The sequence below is a fragment of the Colossoma macropomum genome, unplaced genomic scaffold (assembly GCF_904425465.1).
Source record: "Colossoma macropomum unplaced genomic scaffold, Colossoma_macropomum, whole genome shotgun sequence".
Classification (NCBI taxonomy): Eukaryota; Metazoa; Chordata; class Actinopteri; order Characiformes; family Serrasalmidae; genus Colossoma; species Colossoma macropomum.
This window is the reverse complement of record NW_023494805.1, coordinates 11,856,161-11,879,080: the sequence shown is the minus strand read 5'-3', so window position 1 is coordinate 11,879,080 and position 22,920 is coordinate 11,856,161. Positions and strand designations below refer to the sequence as shown.

The 22,920-nt window shown below is 40.0% G+C and overlaps 1 protein-coding gene across 1 annotated transcript; it reads left to right on the top strand.

Moving 5' to 3' along the window:
• The first annotated feature begins 1,032 nt into the window (after positions 1-1,032).
• peli3 (pellino E3 ubiquitin protein ligase family member 3) lies at positions 1,033-22,017 on the top strand. The gene is made up of 7 exons (XM_036597503.1): positions 1,033-1,410; positions 9,651-9,847; positions 11,847-11,976; positions 13,219-13,320; positions 14,629-14,862; positions 17,906-18,094; positions 20,705-22,017. The coding sequence occupies exons 2-7, from the start codon at positions 9,675-9,677 to the stop codon at positions 21,326-21,328; spliced, it is 1,452 nt and encodes a 483-aa protein (XP_036453396.1). The 5' UTR covers positions 1,033-1,410; positions 9,651-9,674; the 3' UTR covers positions 21,329-22,017.
• Positions 22,018-22,920: the final 903 nt, after the last annotated feature.

Here is a 22,920-nt window from a genome sequence, read left to right as displayed (position 1 = left end):
TAGGATTGGTTAATAGTTAATTCTCACAAGCAGACTGCAAGTATGTAGCACTCAGGACGAGGGGAGAAATAAAAACACCCAGTTCAAGCTTTCATTTGTAGCACTGCCATACATAACACAGCTTCAGATCTGGACTGCTACGTTACAAGTTAAAAAAACGTGTAAGGTGCTTGCTTTTATTTCTTACAAGTTAAAGAAAAAAGCATGTAGGGTGCTTTATTTTATTTCTTACAAGTTAAAAAAGTGTGTAGGGTGCTTTCTTTTATTTCTTACCAGGACAGACTGCTGATGAGCAGGCATGTGTCAATATAAAAATCAAAGTCAATTTTATCAGTTTACAGTATAATAATATTGAAGTATAAAAAATGCTACATGTATAAGACAATAAGTGTATTTTTTAATAGCAGTAATGTGTTGGTTATACATTTTGGGGAGTGTAAAAAAATGTAGGGTTAGGGTTTTAACTTAACATCATTTACTGGGCTTAAATTTATGAGTTATTTGAACTCTAAATAATAAGTTGACAGGGATTAGAAGTATTTAATAAGGTTTATGTTCTGTTAATTTACTGTTTTTTACAGTCTGTCTTTGAGAAAAATCCATGAAGGCTCTTTGTATTGGCTAATGAGACAGCAATCCTCATTTTTGATGGTCTAAATGGGCATCATGTCTTTGTTGTTCTCAGGCTGGGTGGTAGACCCTCTAGCAAGCACATTGTGTAACTAGTACCTTTTAGATACTCTGTGTATCTCTGGTGAAACTGCACCGTCTTTAACTAAAATGCAGTGACGGTGGCTACGATAACAGTATCGGTGTGTGTGTGTCAAATATCGCGATATCATTTTACTTAATATCAGCACAGGTCTATTCGCGAGTCCTAACTATGGGCCAATCCCAGCGTAAGAGGCGGGGCTTTCCGGAATACAGGTGGGTGAAAATAAGCAGCAGCACCAGTGGGCGCGTAGGCAGCAGCAGGGAGGCGGTGCTAACCTCGCTCTCTCAGCGACTCTGAAGGCGGGCTTTACGCAAGAGCCGTGGTCTCCTCCACGAACGAATAACCGAACGACGACGTGGGCGAGGGCGAAAACCTTCCGTGGATGCTTTTTTTCTCTCTTTCTCTTTTTTTGACGAGGGGAAACGCGAGGGAGAGATGGGCGTGACGACTCTCCGGAGCGAAGGATGCCCCTTTCTGCCGGACTAAGAACGGGTCTGGTCGTCGTAGCTCCGAGAGTGAGTGATGCTGCTGCTGCTGCTGCTGCTGGCGGGGCGATGCGAACCGCACGACGTCCAGATCACCGTAACGTTAGCGGGCGATGATTCAGCAACACGACGACAGATTTTAACACCACACGGGGACTGACGAGTCGGAAGGGGGTCTTCTTCAAGGCGGATACCAAACATCTTCAGCGGGTGAGTGTTTGGTTTGTTTTTGAGCTCATTTCATCCTGTGATTTCCTGACGACTGGCCGCTGTTAAGGGCATCAGCAGCGCGAGCAGCCTTTCTGCGTAGTAAACCTTGTTTATTACCGTCTGTGTGGGGAATGAACGGAGTCCCTGGTGCACCTCCTCCCTTCACTCTCAGACTGCTGTGCCGAGGAGGAGAGAAGAGGAAAAAACAAGCGTTTTCTCAGCTTTATAGAATATAACGTTTGATAATGGTTCGCTCCTGTAGTGGGTTTTGCCAAGACTGTTGTTTTTTGACAGACGAAGCTGAAGTTAGCTTCTTCTTCGTCTGCTTCTTGTTCTAATTTCCCGGTCCACCTTAAATGGTGCAGCAGTTAAGGTGGAACGGAAAATTCATATGTAAAGGTAACTTCAGCTTCGTCAGCTAAAGCGATAAAAACACAGCGTTGGTTCAATGTAGGAGCCCAAGACCGTGAGAGACCGAGTCAAAACGTCCAGTTAACGGGATTGTGAACTGTCCTGTGCTGTTTTCCCACGATCAACATTGTCCACAGCGTCCGTCTCCTCTCTGCTCAGCTCAGCTCTGCTGTGTGTAGTCCTGTAGACGCAATGCCCTGCAATCTGTCGTCTCAGAGCACACAGGCTTCTGGCAGTGCAAGCCAGAGAGCACAGTCGTAATGCCATTACATAATGACGATCATAGCCCTCATTTCATATTTAAACCTGTGTTTCGCTTGTAAATCCGGAGATGATGAAAGAAGCTTCACTTACAAGGCCTGTTTGTGGACGTTGTGCATAAAAACGTGGCAACAACTGCAAGATGGCCAGTGTGAGATGTTGCATGTTGCTGTAAACCTGCTAAGCATGTTGCCCTGCACCTAATGTCAATATGTAACATGCAACCTACACCAAGTCATTATGATTAGCCTATATTTTAAGTGATAATTTCTTTGATTTTTTAGGGTTTGTATGGATGTGAGATGCTGATCTCTAGTTATGTCAAAAAAGAAAAGCATAACACAGAGGTATGACATTGACAAGGAAATGTGGATATATGTTAACCATAGTGACTCAGCACAGCCTGTCTCACTGTTTTAATGAGTTTATGGGCCTCTCGCTGGCTGACTGGCTGTACTTTGCGGTGTGAGTGTGTGGGTTTGGGTGGAGGTGTAGCCACCTGTGACATATTGGAGTGGAGAAATGACTCATTTGGCCTGGTTGTAGTAGGCTGTAGTATTACAGATACTGTAGATCAGCTCTGCAGCTCCATGTGCAGAAAACAGACTGTTATGATCTGCAGTTCTCTGACATTTCATCATAATCTTCTTTAGAGGATCATGAAGGGATTTGAACCTGCGACCTTGTGGTTGTGAGGCAGTTTGCCTCGAATTCAGCAGCTGCTGCTCACCCAGCAGTTTGATTTCCTTAAATGCAGTTTTGTTCTGTGTGGATGCAACAGAGCTTTCTGGAAGGTGAGTGTTAGCTCTCGGTGTCTGCAGGACTAGCAGACGCTTCGGCTAAATTTGGTACCTGTAGAGTGAAAAGGAGTACAGATGAAGAGTGCTTGTGTTTGGTACAGTGAAGAGAACATATTTTCTCTCCCTCTCTATACGTTTATGTGTTGGATTAAATATAGTTTTTTACAGTCTCAGTCTAAGTGAAGTCATTTATCATGAGATTAATTGCATGCTTATTCAAATTTCTTATTTTACTTTTGTTACTTTTGTTGTTGTTTTTGATAAGAGTGGGTATGAGGAAATAAATAATAATAATTTTTTATATAGCACTTTTGTTTAGCACCAAGCAAAAGATTAGAAAGCTAAACGTTATGATTTATATGGAAAAGTAAACCTAACAAAATAAAAGCACCGTTACAGTATTATAGAGAACATAAACAAGATCCAGTCGTCATATGGCAATTGTGGGCCAATGCTGATGTCCCATATTTTACATGTACGTATCAGCCGATGCTGAAAAATAAACATTTATGAACTGTGGAAATTGGGATTATGTCTACCTAGATCAGCATTATGCAGAAACATAACATTGATTCATAGGCTATATAGTTACAAATTCAGTAAAATGAATCAAAAGCAGATATTTTAGCACAGTAGTTCAGCAGCACCTAAACATTCTGCTCTCCTAGAGAACAGTAAATACATCACCAAATATCAGTCAAATCTAAATGTCTGTCTGATTCTAATAAGTATTAACAATTATCTGCTAATCCAATATCATTGTACATCCCTAATTATAATGACTCCTTAAAATGTTGGATGAGTGGTCATGGTTCTAAATAGAACCTTTACCTTTACTAAAGAACCCTTGAAGAACCATCTTTTTAAAGTGTGGAAAGGAAAGTCAGTCAGGCGACTGAAATATGAAACTGCTGACCTAAACAATAATGCAGTGAGTAAACTGTAATGCTGTGTATAGTACACCTCCTTTCTAAGAGTTCACAAGGCCACTGTTGTAAGAGTAATACAGAGAGAGACATGATTAGTGGTAAGGATGGGAGATTTGCCATCAATATAATATCAAGATACTTGAAGTCATTTTCAAATGTATACATACGGATACATAATATGTATCATGATATTTAGTTTTCAAAAGTTTCCCAAAAAGTTTAAATGGGCAAAATGCACCACCAGAAACAGTGGTGCCACATTCAGAAAAGGCTCAGAGTATAAAAACAGTGTTGTTTTTCGTAGTGATACTGTTGTTACAACATTAATAAAATAAGATCATGGAAAATGGGCTGATCGAATCATTTAGATCATTTGTATGGGTCCTTATACAACTGGTCTAAATCTGACTTTTTATCATACATGCAGTTCAGTGTTCTAGAAATACTTCTGATATACTGAAAAAATGTATTGTGATGTAATTTATTATGATTTACAATGATATAATACAAGCTCTCATTTTGCCTTTGTTGTTGGCTCCAAATAAAAGATGCCTGCTGTCCAGACAGGAGTGGTGAGTTTAGACAGCACTGTAAGGACACTTACTCAACCATGAGAGCACCCAGAACACACTGTAGACTACACATTCTTCACACCTTCTTCAAACAAACTACACCGTTACAACACTTAGACTATCATTCTAACAGCCACTGCAATACAAAGTAGAGTAGTACTAGCATGCAGGGTTATCTCAAGAAAGTAAAGTAGAACAGTGGACTGTGCAATATAGCATTTGTTAACTGCATTATTTGCAGTGATATCGATATTACAGAAGACTGAAATGTGCAAATGAGCCCCTTAAATAATTACAATGTTTTTTTTCTGTGTGCGGTGGTGAGCATCCTGACCAATCACAGTTCCAGATGAGAAACCACTTTCTGCGGGTGTTTTGACAAATTAAGATTATGTAATCCAACAAGAGTGAATTGTTTTGGTCAAAATAATGGAAAATGATGGTATACTGGTTCATCGGGTATACCTGTGGGAATTCTCCTTAGGGTATGTGTTTTGTTATTACTGCTATACAAGTATTCCACAGATATACGCACATGATGTAATGTACATGCAGTGCAATTCCCTCACCTCTCATGTAGTGAGTTGCAGTCTAAGGCGAGTTAGTCCAGTTTGTTGTTGAAGGAGCAGACAACAGAATGTAATGAGGTAATGAGTTAACCCTTTAAAATCCCAGGCTTATTACATACTAAGACTCATCTTTCAGTAACTACAGGGACTTCAGTGCTGACTGGTTGAGCTATTCTTAGGCTATAGAATTGCGTAATAAAATTTTGGGCATGCTGGCGGGCCCTGGCCTTTTAAGGGGTAAAAAGGGGGAAAAGAGAGTGGAAGGAAAAGCAGGTCTCTTGGGATTAGCTGTTAGCCATTAACCTGTCATGGAGACTAGCTGGCTGTCCATGTGCACCCACTACAGCGCCCCTTGCTCGGCTGCTTCAAGTGACCCCGCAGTCTGTAGGCTAAGTCTACAAGTCAAGAGGCTGCGCAGCTTCTCAGCTAATACAGATAGCATGAATGGCTTGTAGAAAAACAGCATTCTGAAGCAGTTTTGCTTTGCTCAGAGAAACAGTGAGTACTTGCATGCACTCGTCTTTATCTAGTTCGGGTTAGAAAACAATATGGCCTACCTATAAACTGTTTTTACGATTTCGCCCAAAACTATTTCAGATTGACTTTAGTTGTTAAACATGCTTCTTATTAAAAGTGAAGGCACATTCCAAATTAATATGCCATTGTTAATCTACAAAATAGGTTTACTTAAGCATCTAAAATGTGTTTATTTGAAAGAAAAACAAATACACTGAATTATGATACATATGGAAAATGTCAGTAATTTTAATTATACTGTGATTTACATTTGTGGCCATATTGCTCACTATTCCAGAATGATCTTTAACTATGTCACATTATTGAGGTGCATTGCAAAAGCACTGTGCAGCAGTATCGCAATACTAGTATTTTGTCTACTACAGCTGGGTGTCTTTCAGAATTAGATCAACACTAATACTGATACTTTGATCTCTGTACTGATTACTGAATGATACTTTTTCCAATACCTTATTTTAAATTATAGACAGAAAGTGTGTGTAGCTTAACCCATATGATGTGCAGACTGCAAACGAATTAAGAAGCACACAAAAAAAGACATTAATAACATGCATGTCAGGACTGACTGTTTAGGTATTGAAAGCTAGTACTGAATGATGGAATTTGTGCATTACTCTGCAGTATTGAAGTAACTCAGTCAGTAACCAGTCCTAGTCCAAAATATTCCTCCCTACTGTAGTATACAGTCACACCATCTCCATCACAACAAGGAAATATCTATGAGGTGCCAACTTTGCTCAACTGAAAACAGCGAATACAGTGAATATTTCCCACACATCTACTATATAAACATGGTTCCACAGGCAGCACTATTATGAACACTTTACAAACACCCTGTACAAACTTGCTTCAGACTCTACTGTGTACATAGCAATTACCGTTGTAAATGCTGGACCATTACAAGCGTTCGTTGACAAGCGTCGTTTAGATAATGCAAACATGGCTGAAGATAATAGAGCACTTGCAGTCACAACACCTCAGTAAATGGCCATCAGTGCTGCTATGGCTTTGGCTTTGCTACGGCAGCAGCGTTCAGCACAAGAAATCTGCAGCACCGACAGAAAAAGCGTGAGATTTGCTAGGCTAATGGTCCGCTGAGGAGAGCATACAGATTATGAAGAATTAAGTTTGGGTGAGATCAGACTGGAGCGGGCTTCATAAGTTATTCTTGAGATCATTTCCGTGTATGTGTATATTTAGCACCCCCTTCATCTGTTTCTTGATAGATGAGGCAGACTCTCTCTCTCTCCCACTCATCTACACACACACTCACCACGCTGCAGAGGCAGCAGAGAGGATTGTGGGAGTGAATTGAGATAGGATGAGGTGAGGAGGGGCATTTTGGTACAGAGGAGTTAACAGGAAGAGATAAAGAAAAAAGATATGAACAGAGGAGATGAGAGAGAAAGTAAAGAAGCGAAAGAATCGGCGAAATGATGTAGAGAAACCTAGATGTGAGTGGAGAAAGAAGAAGCAAATGAAGAGAAAAATGAAAGAAGAATAGAGGACAGATGGTGTCTAGGCTGAGGGGGTTGCTGTTGTTAATAAAGGCAAAAGAAGCCAAAGCATTATTGATAATCTGCCCAGTAATGTGTAGAACACTGGTACAACGCTAACACAGTCAGCGCTAGCCGTCCTGCTATTGTTCCCTCTAATGTCTTTCTCTATAACATTAACTTACACACGGATCCCTCTGTATTCATCTCATCACCTCATCACATTACTCAGTCTAATCTACTCTCTACCCTTAACCCCTCTATCTCTCTCTCTCTCTTACTCTGTGTTTATTTCTTTCTCTATCTTCCTGTCTCTCTCTCTCTCTTTCTCTTTCTCTCTTTTTGCTCATTCTCAATTTCTCTGATGCACTCTCTGTATCTCTCTTTCCATCTCTCTTTCTCTCTTCCTCTTTCTTTTTCTCTCTGCCTCTCTCTCTCACTGTTTCTTTTTGTCTCTGTCTTTTCTCTCTCTTTCTATCTCTTTTTTTCTCTTTTTGCTCATTTTCAGTCTCTCTCTCTCTCTCTCTCTCTCTCTCTCTTTCTCTCTCCTCCCCCAGGTTGTGACAGTGGGTTGATTAGAAAGTGCGTGGCACAGAACAGGCAATCCATCACCCTGCCAGCCCGCGCGCAGGCGTACATACCCCCACCACTACACCCCCCACCACAGTCACAGTCTGGCTGCAGCTCACTCGGCGTGTTTCAGTTTTTGCCTATCTTGACGTAGCCTTCAGCGCTCTGCCATGTGCAGTGTTTTTATTTCACCTCTACACGCCTTTCTCTCCATCCCTGCCTCTGTCCTCCATCACCTGCACCAACATGCTGCTTCTATTTTTATCTCCTCCCTGTCCGTCTCTCTGTGTCTCTCTCTCTCTCTCTCTCGGCCCCCTCCCCTCTGTCCACTCTATCCCACCTCTCACTGCCACACACCCAGCGCTCTGCTGCACGATAACCGAACAGCATTTGGTTGATTTGTGCTGTTCATCATCTGTAAGCCTGTGAATTGCCCTTGTAGGCGAGTACTTGAGCCAGCAGGACACATAAAGCCATGATATTTCAAAATGAATCAAATATGCAAGATGCTTACTCTGTGTTTTACAGTGTATTTTTGAAAGCTTTTCAGTGCTTTTTTGTTTCTCATGGATTTTATTATTAATAAACATCAGGCTATACATAATGTAGTACTAGTCGACACTGATACTGAAGTGCAATACCACCTTTTTTCAAAATTTACCACAGTATCACGTATTGTATTGTGACTAGCATGTTATTTTTGGCTAAAGCTTTAGGTTAAGACACTAAAAAGCACAGTATTTGTTTTAAATATTGTACTTTTATGATGTTGAATGATTTATTAAACTAATAAAATGGAAACTTTAGCATATTAATGTAAGGTACATTTGCAATGAATTTTGTGAATCGTTACAATACATATTTGTGTATTTTGTACCAAGATATAATGTAAATACTCTTTATATTAACAGTTATTAAACCGCTATATGTTCAAAATTTCAGAGCCTGGTTTGACTGTGCGTTGGTTAAGAGTTGATAATGTTACAGTTAGCAATGTTACAGAATCAGGCATGAATAAAAAGTCAATTGGACTGTTAGGGGTGTAACGATACTCAGCCCACGGTTCTATTCAAATCACAATACTGGGATTACTATTCGATATTACCACAAAATTTTAAGCAGCATACGAATGAAGCAAAATAATGACTGTATCAATGTCTTTGTGTCCCCTACTCATGAGATCAGTGTGGGGAGGCAGGAGGAGTGCTGGAGTGAGTGGTTGAGTGGTGCTGATTGCAGTTAGTGTTCTCCTCCAAGCGTGTTGAGCTGTCCAGTGACACTGTGTTAGTGTCAGTTTAAAAAGATGCAGTGTCTGGCTTCACGTGTCTCAAAGGAAGCAAGTGTTAGCCTTTACAGCTTGGTAGCATTGTATAACTGGAGGAGACGTAACAAGCAGCTGGAATTGGCAATGACCAAATTAGGGAGAAAAATGGGGTTAAAAAAGGATGCCATCATTAAGAGAATGTCTGTTCTTCCACAATGCTTTGTCACATCTCTACAAAGCACATTGCCATAGTTTCGCAACACAATATTATAATGTCACAATGTATTGTTACACCCCTAATTTTGGCAAATTTAATATGCATCTCGCAGGATTTGTACAGATCCTATGAGCACGGTGAAGCATAGGGCTTCCACTGCTCCTTGAGATATTGAAGTGTAGTATTATGAAGAATCCCTCCAGTTAATTTGACAGCATGTATTGAGGCTTGAAAATGCCAATGCTGTAACTGTTCTAAATGAAAGGCAGCCCCAGCAGCGGAGTGCGTTTGGACAGGTAGGTTGTTGCTCTCTCAGGATTCGTTAAGTCTCCTGCTCCAGACAGGTTGTCGATTGATGGTTAGCTGGTTGTTAACTTCAAAGCGCTACAGGAATCCGGTTTCTAGCCATTACATGAATCAGCTGGTCTGTAATACCACTGTTATTTTCTCTCATAATCCAGAAAAGAGGCTCCATTAGACATCATACTTTTTTTTCTCTCTGATATTTACTATAGGCGAGACAGCGTATTTCATCTCATGACAAATCGCAAACATGTTGTCATGATAAGCCTATTCAACGTAATGATCTCCCTCTCTTTCTCCCTTTCTCTCAGCTGTGAGCTCCGTGGCTATTGGACATGGTTTTAGAAGGGAGCTCCGAAGCTTTGTGTCCCCCGCCCTCCCTGGAGCTGCGCCCATCATGCAACAAGAGCCAACCATCCCCACCTCTGGGCTCAGGCTCTCAGCCCCACGATGCCCTGTTCCCTGGAGACAAAGAGCCCATCAAATATGGAGAACTAATTGTGCTGGGGTAAGAGCTGCCTTATGAGATACAGTGATAGTTGACACATTGTTGGATAGCTTTATGAAGGCTGGGCTTCTTTAATTATGTAAACTGGTTCAGTGGTTGATTTAGTAGTTATTAGGCCTAGCCTTGGTAAGTGATGTATTGCATGGCATATTTAGGCAATAGATCACAATGATACCATCATTGTATTACAGCAGCGATATCATTCACAATAACACACAACTTCGTATTGTATACAAAAGCTGCCCCAAACATTGTAACTTTGTAAATTGTAAATATGCTTTAATATTGGTAGATCCTTCCACCCCAAACAATAGTACAGCCAGTGTGTTAAAATATTTTACAGCCCATGTTAATTGCCTAATTTCGCTTTGTTTTGTTGTTCCTCTTTTCTGTTAGTCAAAGCTGCCCACAGAAAAGCTGTTTAGGGGCAACAACAGGTTTGGAATTTAGAATCTTCTTCAGAATCTGACCAAACAGGGCAGATATTATAGAGGGTCTCTAATATATCCATTTTCTGATTTTGTGCGTGCTAGAGATGAAACAAAGTACCATTAACAGTAGCGCAAAGCTAGTTGTTACTTAACAACCCTGGTCAGCAGAATCATACAGTTATTTTGAAAAAAAGAATTATGCCGTTGGAACAGCTGTTGTTTACAGTCACTGTGACTAATATTTCTATATTCAATTAATCATCACTGCTACGTTCTGTCTGTGCAACAAGTGATTTTATGATGCAATGAAACAATACTTTCTTAAAAATAAAGGTGCCAAAAACAGGTCTTTGGACTGGTGCCACAGAAGAACCACTTTTGGTTCCCTAAAGAACGTTTCACTAGATGGATCTTATAAATGAGACGTGTGAGTTTGAAGAACCTTTTTAAAGTTTAATGAAGCTCCACTTAATGCAGAAGTTTAGTACCAGTTAAAGGTTTTTGTCCAGAACTGTGCATTTAAGTCAAGAACCATTTAGGAACCTTTATTTAAGAGTGTATAAGCCATATTGTGGACTAGACATAGACTTTTGTTTTTCTGTCATATTGCATTACATCACACAATAATTCATAGTATGGTATAGTATAGGACTCCACTGTCAGTTTAACCTGCACTGGTGTCATTCATACTATCCACAGTATATTAGCATTCAGTCAGACACACTAGATTTCAAAGGCACACTGTTCATTTAGCTAAAACCCCATATCTCTATAACACCACGCCCACACTGCCAAGATTCTGCTGAAAGAAGGAGTTGAGATGGAGTTCAAGGGTAAAATTGCCCTCAAATAAATATGACTCCAGTGATGATCCTTTCTTTTGGATGAATGAACGCGGCATCATTCAGGTCGCTTGGCTGCACTGGTGCCACACAGATACAGCTGGTGCATTGACTTATCTTTAGATTTCAGCTGCGGATGTAAAACACCTCGTTTGACTGCCGACAAAGACGTCATTCAAATCCCCACAGCCGCCGAGCCGAGCAGGGAAATGAACGCCTCTAAGAGAGAGATGAGACAGAGAGGCATTTTAACCACTGACAAATAGTTAAGGAAAGAGAGAAGAGGGAGAGAGACACAGAGACCTTTTTAACCCTTTTGCCATTAATACGGGGAGAGAGAAGAGGCAGAAAGAGACGGAGCTCATTTAGTGAATGAGCTATTGACCTGTGCATTGATGATTTCAAAGGCTGGATCCTTCTTCAATGACAGACTTTTAAAGCATCTCATCGGCCATTTTGTTAACTCTACATGACTCCTACTCATGTATTGACAAAAGCAGAATGATATGTTACTGTTCAATTACTTTGTAGTGATTTATCCTTACAATATATTGAAGCTCTGCCTACCTCCACAGTGCTAACCTCAATTAAGCAGTAACAGGTAAAGCCATTTAGCTAAAGCTGTGCTTGAAATTCTGCTACAGTGTTCATCACATTACATTGTTTTAAAAAGAATTGTAGTGTGCTAGCCTGTGTAGCTAACTGTTGTAGTCTTGTTGTATGCAGGCATAATGGGTCGCTAGCTAGCGGGGATAAAGGGCGCAGAAGGAGTCGGCTAGCCCTTTACAAGAGACCCAAAGCCAATGGTGTCAAACCTGATGTCATCCACAATGTCTCAACACCTCTGGTGTCAAAGGTGAGCATTCCAGCATATTCAAATACAACCAAGAACTCATCACTGTTATGTAACTGCATTACTGCGTGTATACTATTATTAAAAGATTGTTACCAGGCAAAACCTCATAACTGTGTGTATGTTAATAATGCTATGCAGCATTCTGTAGCACAGCTACCAACAGAATTCACAATTGTGTATCGTTTTCATGTTTTTCATGTTCGTTGATTGATGTCCTCTTACTACAGTACCCAGCGTGCATTACATGAATACATCATACAACCAGTTCTAACTGCCAGCAACTGAGTTATAAGTTAATAAACGCAAAAAAACTAGCATAGGTGTAAGTCTTCATTGATCAAATTTGTAAAGAAAACAGCGATTTTATATTTATTCAAAACAAATAGGAAGTTTCCTTTTATGCTTTCGGCTAAAGAAAAGAGAAAAAGATTAGGCATGTAGATAGCCAGGTAGCTACCTTGCTCACTAGCTTTAAGTTTGTTGTCTTTCTCACTGAATGACTCATTACTGTCAATCAAGTAATCTGTTCTCTCCATTGTAATAATGATTTGAGGACAGGTTTATGGCTGCAATAATATGTTTGGCTTCCTAACAGTAATGTTATCTGTCTGCCTTCCTTCTGCATTCACCAACTAGTGGGGGAAAACTACCCACCCCCAGAAATCCACCTCAAAGCACTTGTAGTTTTTCAGATATTCCTCCCAGCTTCAGGGTACTTTGAACTTTGAGGTCTTTGAACAGGAACATTTCATTCTCCACACTACTGCAGAACTGCTGTAGGATGCCAGTAGGTATGTTTACATCAAATCTAGCAATGGTTACATTTTTCAATGTGGCTGGAGTTTCCTTTAAAGTTAGAGAGATACGAGGGTTTCGTAGGACAGTTATGATGCATCAGTTGGAATAGCACTCTTACCCTGAATGTCTTGAAACCATGATGCCAAACTTGCTAACACACAAGAGCTTAAAAGTTTGATGCTGATTTATTTTAGTAAGAGTCAGCTTCAAAACCTGTAACCTGCCGTTCCGTGTAGCCCTGCATATCTGCCCTCTTGACTCGCCCACTAAATGGTATGAGTGGAGAGCCATTACATAACATTGCAGTGCACATTGCATAAGATTAGGGATCTTGAGAACACCCCCCTCTTCCGCGTGCTGGTGTAAGGGGAATAAAAAAGCTAACAAAGAATGAAAGCTTGGCTGAGTAGAGCTTGTGTGTGTTTGTGTGTACATGTGTTTCAGGCCCTGAGCAACAAGAGCCAGCACAGCATCTCCTACACACTGTCAAGGAGTCATTCTGTTATAGTGGAGTACACACATGACCCCAACACAGATATGTTCCAGGTGAACAATACTTACAATACTGCTGTTATTTGTGTTTAGATAGCAGATAGCTCACAAATACCACTTTTCATTATCTCTTAACTAACAAAAGTTAATGTCTTTTTTGGTAATGTGCTATATTATGATGGTTATTATATATAATTATGTATTATGTATATACAATCTTAAAAAATAAAGGCACCAAAAAGGGTTTTACGGAGTGATAAAGAACCATTAAAGAATCATTTTTGTAAATTAGATGTGTACGTTTGAAGAACCTTTTTAAAGTTTAAAGAACCTTCATACTACACCACAAGTTTTTCCTGGAACTGTACGTCCAACTCTATTTTAGGAGTCTTCATTTTGAGAGTGCATATTCAGTACTGTGCAAAAGTCAGAGACCACCCTTCGTTTATTTAATTTTCAGTTAAAATCGCCATTAAATACAAGTTATTAATTTTACATGAGATATTTCAAAAGAGATTAGATATAAAATAATCCACTCGCATAAAGAAAAATTGAGAATAAGTCGATAAATAAGTGAAAAACAAAAGACTCCTCCAGCCGTGCAAGACCTGGTAGACCATCAAAACTGTCACCATCAGATAAACAGTACTTAAAACTTCCATCTCTGAGAGAGAGGAGAAAATCAAGCTCCACTGCTTCAGATCTGAAAAAATCCACAGCTGTTTCTGTCCATTCTTCTACTGTGAGAAGACAGCTCAACGTCGAGTCTGAAATGATGTGTAGCTGTCAGGAAGCTTACTGAGAAAAGAAAATAGAGGAAAAAAAAGAAAATTTGCAAATAAAACAAAGAAGCTACTTGTGTTCTCAGAACAATGTACTGAACACCTCAGTATCATTGAATGTGTTTGGGATTATTCTGATTGTGAGAAGCAGAAAATGCAACTAACTTCCAAGACGGAGGTCTGGAAAAAAATATCCCTGCAGATTTCTTTGAAAAAACATAAAGTCTTCTGAAAATAATGGAAGTTGTAACAAAGGCAAAGAATGGACACACTAAATATTGAATTTGAAATAAATATTGAAAAATATTGAAAAAATATTGAATTTGAAATAAATATAAAAAAATCTATATTATACTTAGTTGATGGTGCTTTTGTGTAATTTTCTGTTAAATATGTTTTCTTCTTTTTTCCCTGATACTAAAAAAAAAAATGAACATGGCTATTTTGACTAGAAATTAAAAAATGACAGGTGGTCTCTGAGTTTGTCATTGAGCTGTATAATAACTTTAATAGTAAAGAACCAGACCTTATTTGTCACCTGTACTCTTTTCTTGTTTATATGTATCTGCTTTTATCACAGATTGGCCGTTCCACAGAGAGCATGATTGACTTTGTGGTGACGGACACAGCAGGCAGTGGTGGTGGCGGTGGTGGGCAGGGTCAGAGTCAGGGTGGAGCAGGAGGAGATGGGGGCCAGTCAGCCCAGAGCACAATCTCCCGCTACGCCTGCCGCATCATGTGTGAGCGCAGTGCTCCCTACACCGCCCGCATCTACGCCGCCGGCTTCGACTCCTCTAAAAACATCTTCCTCGGGGTGAGTCAGAGCACTAATCGCGGAGGTAGCCTGAACGCAGCAGAAAAATTAAACAACAATATCACCAATACAATTGTTTACCTTAGAATAACAGGGCCAGGCTTGCAGTTTGCCAATCGAACTGTTATCTTTTGAACAGTGATTCATTGGAATTGTTGACAGTGGAGCAGTAGTGGAGTTTTGAACGGCTCCCAAACCACTCAGCCAACTATGGCAGTATTTCTGTGAGCGTTGGGCTCTTTGACTTGGATTCAAGTTTATTTCTCTTCATTGCTTCTTGCCATCCATGGCACTGTTTAAAAAGATGGGAAGTTCCGGTACACAGTATATCATCAGCCGATATATTATTAGCCAAGAAACAGGAAAATGAATTACATTAGTTTTGGACCTCACTAGTAACTATACATGCTACAGTACATATGCAAACGCAAAGAGCATATATTCACAATAACTGTCATTTCTGACTTTGCTACAATGCTATGTAAAATGATCCATCAGTCTTGAGAATTTGAACCTGTCTTATGTTCACTGCCCTTCATGTATGGATTAGAGTGTTAACTTGTATTAAAATACAAAAAAGTTAATTCTCTGTCCATATAATTGGCCACAACATGTTAATTGTTGGTTTTCTTTGGTTAATGTTTTCCTGCATAACACGTTAATCATAGGGTCTAAGAAAAACAACAAAAGTTCTAAATTCTGACTTGTGCTATAACACCTTTATAGGGCTGCGGTGAGTAATTCATTTAAGCTCAAGCTATCCGTCTTTAGTTGGGAGCTAAATATCGACAGCTAGGAAGCAAACAGATACTCATCCACTTTGGCCACTTTAGGTCTGCACTTTAATAGTTGTATACAAGTAACCAAAAAAGAACAATTAAACCATTAATTGCCATAATTGATATGGCAATTAATCGTTACCTGAAATTTAATGACCATGACAGACCTGTCTAAGTCACAAGGACAGGGATCAACAGTTAGCGTTAGCTCACTTAGCTTAGCTACATCTGTGCATGGACGGCTTTTGAAAAAAGATGCAGTGTTTCACACACATTGTTGTGATTGGTAATTGGCTACGACTGACATTGAGAGAAAACAGTGCAAGTATTTTTAGAGAATCAGAAATCTGTTGCAGTGCAATATAAGTAAGTGAGTAGGGCAATGTTACATTCACATTTTCAGTGCATTCTAGGGATGCACCGAAATTTCGCTCACTGAAACAATTTTGATACTTTGTTGTAGTCTTTTTTAATTTTGCCTTCTATTCAGGCAAAAATTGGAAGCGCCATTTCTGACTATTTTTTGCTGAAAAAAGGGAAGTTCAAAAAGGACCACAGCGAAAGTCCTTCAAACACCTAACAAATCATTTGAATGATAATGAAATTGAAAAACAGTGAATAAAAATGTTGTTTGTTTCCATCATTCTCCTGTGCTGGTCAGAGCAGAGGTGTTAAAACAGTTTGAGCAGCAGCAAATCAACAGTGAAAAAAAAGTCAGCCATATAACTGAACAGTAAAGGAATCCGTTGCCATGGATGACCAGTTGTTCTATCATTTTATATTGAAATTACTGAAATAAGTTTATGTAAACTGTTTTCATTTATTGTCAGCTAGCTCTGTCCTGTTGAATAAAGTTGTACTTTAAAATTGTAAGTTTTTATGCTTAGTGTGTTTATTCAAAAGCATAAAGAAAAACAAAAACTTTTCATTTTGGTGCATCACCGGTTCATTCAGTTAATTGCAGCTGAGTTTGGCTTAATATTTCCAAGTTACTTAATCTAATTTTGAAGCGTACAAATGTTATCAAGTTGTATAAATTCACCATAGGTTACGTTTTATAACTGCTTCACAAGAACTGCTTCTTAAACAAATATGTATGAGCTTATTATCATGTGTTAACACCAAGAGGCTTGTAGCGTAGTCGTCAAACTGGCTGAACTTTCTTGCTGAAAGAAATATTAATTCAATAAGGTGACCAAACAGGTTTCCCCTCATAGCTTTCTGAACCTAAATTACACAGAGGTTTTGCACTGGAGACATGCTTTTCAGTCTAAGTCTGAATCACAGCACAGGGAGCTGAAACAGTGTTCACTCATTGAGAAAAAGACATTGGCAGAGGACACAAATACTGAAAGGAGCCTTTGGAGCTGAGACAGAGGAGTTGTAAAGGTAGTGTAGCTCACCATCAGCAAAGACAGCGTTTAGAGTCTAGAGAGCAGCAGAATAAAAGCACTGATCGATCAGTACATTCATTCTGCTGAAGGTTATTTGAGTTGATTGTTGAAAAGAAGCTGATCGAAATCCAGACAAAGCAATACTGTGCTTTTCATTTCCTTAAACTGTTTGTTGGTAATCATTCTCAATACTACATGGCAGAGTTCTGTTTTCATAGACTTCTTGGATCACATATTGGGTCAATTATTTCAAACCAGAATATCAAAGCCAGGTAAACATACAGTAGCTTGGGCACACAGACAGAAGAAGGATGGTAATAGTTTTGTAGCAGTCAGTGATGCGTGTTATGACTTACCACAGCACGAGTCCTGACACACTCTAATGTCCTTGGCACGCAACGGACTCCCTCTGCCCACTGCCATTCTGTGGAGGTGGAGAACGAGAGAGAGGAACAGAGAAAGAAAGAAAGAAGATACGGATACTGTATATCCATAAGGATATAAATATTACAAATAAGAGCATGTACATGGTGCCGCTCCAAGTAGTAGGAGTAAGGTGTCATACAGCCAGTATCTTTAAATGGAACGCCTGTATCGTCTGGCTATGAATTTTAATCATTTAATCCTTGTTAGTCAGTGTGTGTTATGCAATACTATTGTAATGTACACTAAAATGCCTAAACTATATGTTCAAATTCTGTAATTTCACAACACCTTTTCGGTGAATGAATTATATTTAATGTTTATAATATGTATAATAACTTTTTGGAATATATGATACAGGATACCACAGGATACTTTATATGCACATTTTCTATATGTGGAATAATAAAAGTAGCAACTGACTTTTGTCTTCTATTTGTGCCCTAGGAGCGGGCAGCCAAATGGCGGACCTCAGATGGCCTAATGGACGGGCTGACCACCAACGGGGTGCTAGTAATGCACCCTGCGGGCGAGTTTGTGTCTGAGCCGGCTCCAGGGGTGTGGAGAGAGATCTCAGTGTGTGGAAATGTCTTTGCCCTCCGAGAGACACGCTCTGCTCAACAGCGAGGCAAACTGGTATGCTTTCTTATTAAATTATGTGTGAACTTCAATAATTATGCAGACTCTTAACCTTTCAGCTGTTTTTAAATGAAAAAATAGCTCATGGTGTTCATCCTGAAGAAGAGATAATGGAAAAATATTTGAGAAAATATTAGAAATAGTTCAGCAAAAAATCTAATATACACAATTTTCTCCTTATCTCAAATGTAATCAACCAAGACACGTTCAGCATCTGAAGCTTTCTTCTTTACTTTCACAATAGATCCACAAGACCAAAGACCTATTCCGGAGGTCTTCAAAGCTGAACCTAGAATCCAGTTTCCAGTCCTGTATTGCGTAAACACTGGCAGTTAATTGAATTGCTGATGGAGATAGACTGGAATTCACCTTGATAAACAAAAAACAATGGCTATAAACAGTCGTTATGTTGTGTAAAGGTACTTGTTGTCAATTTCCAGGCTTTTAGCTGTGGAATAATGGCTGTAAACAGTTGATATGTTGTGTAAAGGTACTCGTCGTCATTCTCCAGGCTTTCAGCAGCCATATATTCTCTTGCATTACATAACCAGTGTTGCTTGTTGTATAAACTTTTGTGCTCTGCCACAAGCAACATAAGCTATGTTGCTGCCACCTTGACGCACATTTGTTTGTATTGCAACCATGACAATGGAGTTCTGATTGGTCAGCTTTTTAAGGCATCTGAACACCACAGAAAATAGACCTGGCTCCAGCTGAGAATTTTGCATCACAGGCCATCCTTTTCAGACTCAAAGTGAAGGACAGCATTGATGTGCATGTATTTTTTTGTCCATAGAAAAGGCCTGACTTAATAGGCCTTAATGTAGCTAACAATAATTGTTAATGTGGAGTTTTATAGGTAACTTTTTTATCTATAAAAAATGGCCCAATGTAGCACTGCATGATATGCTGATAAAGCTATTACAATGATTATATGAGAAGCAATAAATTAGTATGCCTCAGACTGCATGTGCCACAAGTACTTTTTTTTGCTGTGTAAGCAGACATTTGACTAACCTCTTTTTAAAGCAGATAGCAAAAAAAACATTCACTATTGTGCAAAATAAAAAAAAATGAATTACTAATAGCTACTTTAGAACTGCAAGCACATTTGTGTGCACATTGAGGCTGAACGAGGACACTTTGTGTCATTGATGTGAAGCACTGCTCTTATGAAGCATCAAAAGCTATTTGACTGCTAATGGCGCCCCCTTGTGGCGACTTTGTAGCCTGAGAAACATGAGTGAGTTCCATGAGGTCAGTCAGGATTTGCTGGACAGACTTTTCTGTTCTAAATATGTGTATTTTTATTTGTGACATATGCCGACAAAATGAATAAGTATACATTTAATACTTTAAGAAGCTTCGTTTTTAACAGTAGCCGCTACTGCTTCATAGTTTACATACAGTCTATGCATTTTACACATAACACTGAGAATGGTCATCATGTTTTAAGCTTTGTTACAGCCTCATAGTTCAGGACAGAGTAGTTTTTGAGCTGTGCATGTGTATTTTACGTTACTCCCATTTCACATAGGAGAGCAGAGTTCAAGCACAGTGCAGGAAAACACTTGTTGGGCTTCTAGTGCTACAATGTAGCCATCTGTTTACATAATTTTGATGTGTATGGGGTTATTTGATCTGTTCTGTCATCACAGTCTATCACAGTCTTTAACGATGTGTTTATTGTGTAAATTCACATACAAAAATTGGATAAAAATACAATTTATCACTCAGCCTTAGCCCCAAGTACAGACAAAATTCAGGCTTCAAGAAGGCTGATACTACTGTTTTAGCTATCTAATATACTGTTGTTCATTATTATAGATTACAGTGTCCTACAGTGTCAGAAACCAAGTCTTTATTTTTTTAATTACCCAACAACTCCGTGAGATTTGAGGCAATTGTGTAATGAATAAGGCATGTAGCTTGCACAGAGCTGCATAAATAGGGCTGGGCAATATGACAATATTTATTTAGTTATTGTGATAACTAAATAATTTATCACAGTATGCTTTTCTTAATATACTGTGGATACCATCAGTACTTAAAAGCACTTTGCAACTGCATGTTTGATTAGAAAGAGCATAATCGTCCTGTTTAATTGGATATAGTGCAGCACAGTATGTGAAATGCGGAACACAATGCATAGGATTCACAGTTCTTGATAGAATGTTCTTCCAAGTTGTCAGATGTCAGAAAAAATATATAATATAGTGACATAATGTGTATTGTGAAAACTTCTTGAAGTATTATATTACATTTTTTGCCATATTGCCCAGCTCAACGTATAAGCTTTCATTACGTATTAGCTGTATTAGCCTTGTATCTTCAGTGCAAAACTAAAGAAGCAAACTTCAGACAGAAAAGGTCTTAGCTGATCAGTTACCTCTGGGATGCGGGGAGATTTGTGTAAATATATTTTTGTAGAAATATTCCTTTAAAACTATAGTTTAGCCAGAAATCTAATCTGCACACTTTTCCTCATACCCCAACTGTAGTTGATGAGCCAGGACATGTTTGGTTATTTGAAGTTTGCTTCTCTTTAAACCTGGCAACAGTTCTGTCAAAATACTAAACAGCATCTGGACTTTCCCGTTTCTGCAGGTGGAAAACGAATCGAACATGCTGCAGGATGGCTCTCTGATCGACCTGTGTGGGGCCACCCTGCTGTGGCGGACCCCCGATGGCCTGCGCCGGACGCCTACGCTGAAGCAGCTGGAGTCTCTGCGGCAGGAGCTGAACGCAGCACGGCCTCAGTGTCCAGTCGGCTTCAACACGCTGGCCTTCCCCAGCCTGGCCCAGCGCGCCACTGTCGACAAGAAGCAGCCCTGGGTCTACATGAACTGCGGCCACGTCCACGGCTACCACAACTGGGGCTTCCGTAAGGAGAAAGGGGCAGGGTCTTCGGCAATTGGAGGTGGGGCTGGAGCCGGAGGCACCGCCCCAGCCAGCACAGGGGACCGCGAGTGCCCCATGTGCCGAAGGGTGGGGCCCTACGTGCCCCTGTGGCTGGGCTGTGAGGGCGGCCTGTACCTGGACGCCGGACCCCCCACCCATGCCTTCTGCCCCTGCGGCCACGTGTGCTCAGAAAAGACGGTGCAGGGCTGGAGCCAGATCCCGCTGCCGCACGGAACACACGCCTTCCACGCCGCCTGTCCGTTCTGCGGCACATGGCTGACTGGAGAGCATGGTCACGTCAAACTCATCTTCCAAGGGCCCGTTGACTGAGAGCCCACTTTGCACGCGCAAGAGAATGACTGTGCGACTGTGTGAAAGAGAAGGACTGCCAGACTGAGGTCAGGATGAATGGAATTGAGTAGTTCCTGAATTCAGCACTGAAGAGCCCATACTCTGCACATTTTTGTATTTTGCGTTATCTGTCACAGCTGATTTAGCTAATTAACTCATTAATCAACCCTTAGAAGGTGAAAACATTACTTTCATTTTGTTATACTATCCACGTGTAATTATGTAATTGATCGACTGACATTCTGTATGGACGGATTTCAGTCCGCACTTCCAGCTGTATTTCATGCTTGATCTTCTTACTAATACAAACGTGGTATTTATTCAGAGTTTTGAATCTGTGCTTCTGAGAGAATATCTCCAATCCTTTCAATGAGCTATGAGTGAGAAATAATTCATATTGAATTACTCCATGCTTTTAACTGATAACTGAGATTTCTAAGGGTTAACAAGCCTCTCAAATACTCAGATGGGTCAAGTGTGTTCTAGTAGGGAAAACCCAAAAATGTGCAGAGCATGGGTTTCCTAGTATGAAGATTGGGAACCACTGTTATAGATGGACAGAACTGTACTACACTGCACCGTGAGAACCGTGCTTTAAAAAAAATACAAAAAAATCTACTATGCGCTGTGTGTTGAGGATTATGTAAATAAAGGTGATGAAATAAAAAGGAGATGAAATGAAACTGTTTTGTGTGAGCACAGTGCAGACAAGCAAAGTGCTTAGAAACATTTACTACAGTGATTTTGAGCCCTGGTTCTGTAGTAGCCCTGCCCTGCATATTACACAATTAATCCAACTAATCAGCTAATTAACAAGCCCTTCTTGAGTGGAAGTGGGTGTGTTGGAGCATAATTTTAGGCCGGCTTGATTGTTGCTGCCCCTAAAATCAGAGATGATTCTTTCTCGTCTCATTGGCTGGGTGATGTGGACGAAATTTGTGTACAAAGCAGCCATAAGCTGCTTCTCAAAACATGAATTAGGCATGACTGGAAGGATGCTGAAACATGCAAATCTACCGTAAATGTACAGTCAAATGAAGAGCAGTGTGCTTTTGACAGCACCACGTTTTTAGACAAATCTGATTAGAGTTGGATGTCAAGGTGACCTTCACATCATGTCTCTCTATGGGCTCATAACCTCAAACTTAATGCTTCAGAAAGTCATTACAGTAAAAACATTGCATTGATAATATAATACAAACTACAAACAATTCAACCCTTTTGTATCCCCAGTATCTTTTTTAGTTCATCTGATGACCTGGCAGGCAGGGCTAAGAGAGAGCAGAGCTCCATCCTCCTCTTGCCCCTCCCTTCAATGTGTTTCTCTCTCTCTCTCTCTCTAGCTCTCTCAGGGGAGTCTGACTGAAGCAGTACAGTCCTGCCTGCAGACTGCAGCTCCTCTCACTGGCTATAAATAACTCAAGGTCATCATTGCCTCACCGCCACTACACACACGCCCCTCTGCGTGAATGTGTGAAAGAACAGGACATAGTAAAAAGGCCATTTACAGGTTAAAATCAAGTTGCAGCAATTAAATGTATTTACATTAGATAACAGCTCAATGTCCAGCT

What these genes read in the sequence shown, in the direction of transcription:
- peli3 (XM_036597503.1), top strand. Translation starts at nt 9,675, where the DNA reads ATGGTTTTAGAAGGGAGCTCCGAAGCTTTGTGTCCCCCGCCCTCCCTG. An exon ending in GGAGAACTAATTGTGCTGGG is followed by an intron (nt 9,848 to 11,846) that starts GTAAGAGCTGCC and finishes TGTTGTATGCAG; the next exon opens with GCATAATGGGTCGCTAGCTA. An exon ending in CTCAACAGCGAGGCAAACTG is followed by an intron (nt 18,095 to 20,704) that starts GTATGCTTTCTT and finishes CCGTTTCTGCAG; the next exon opens with GTGGAAAACGAATCGAACAT.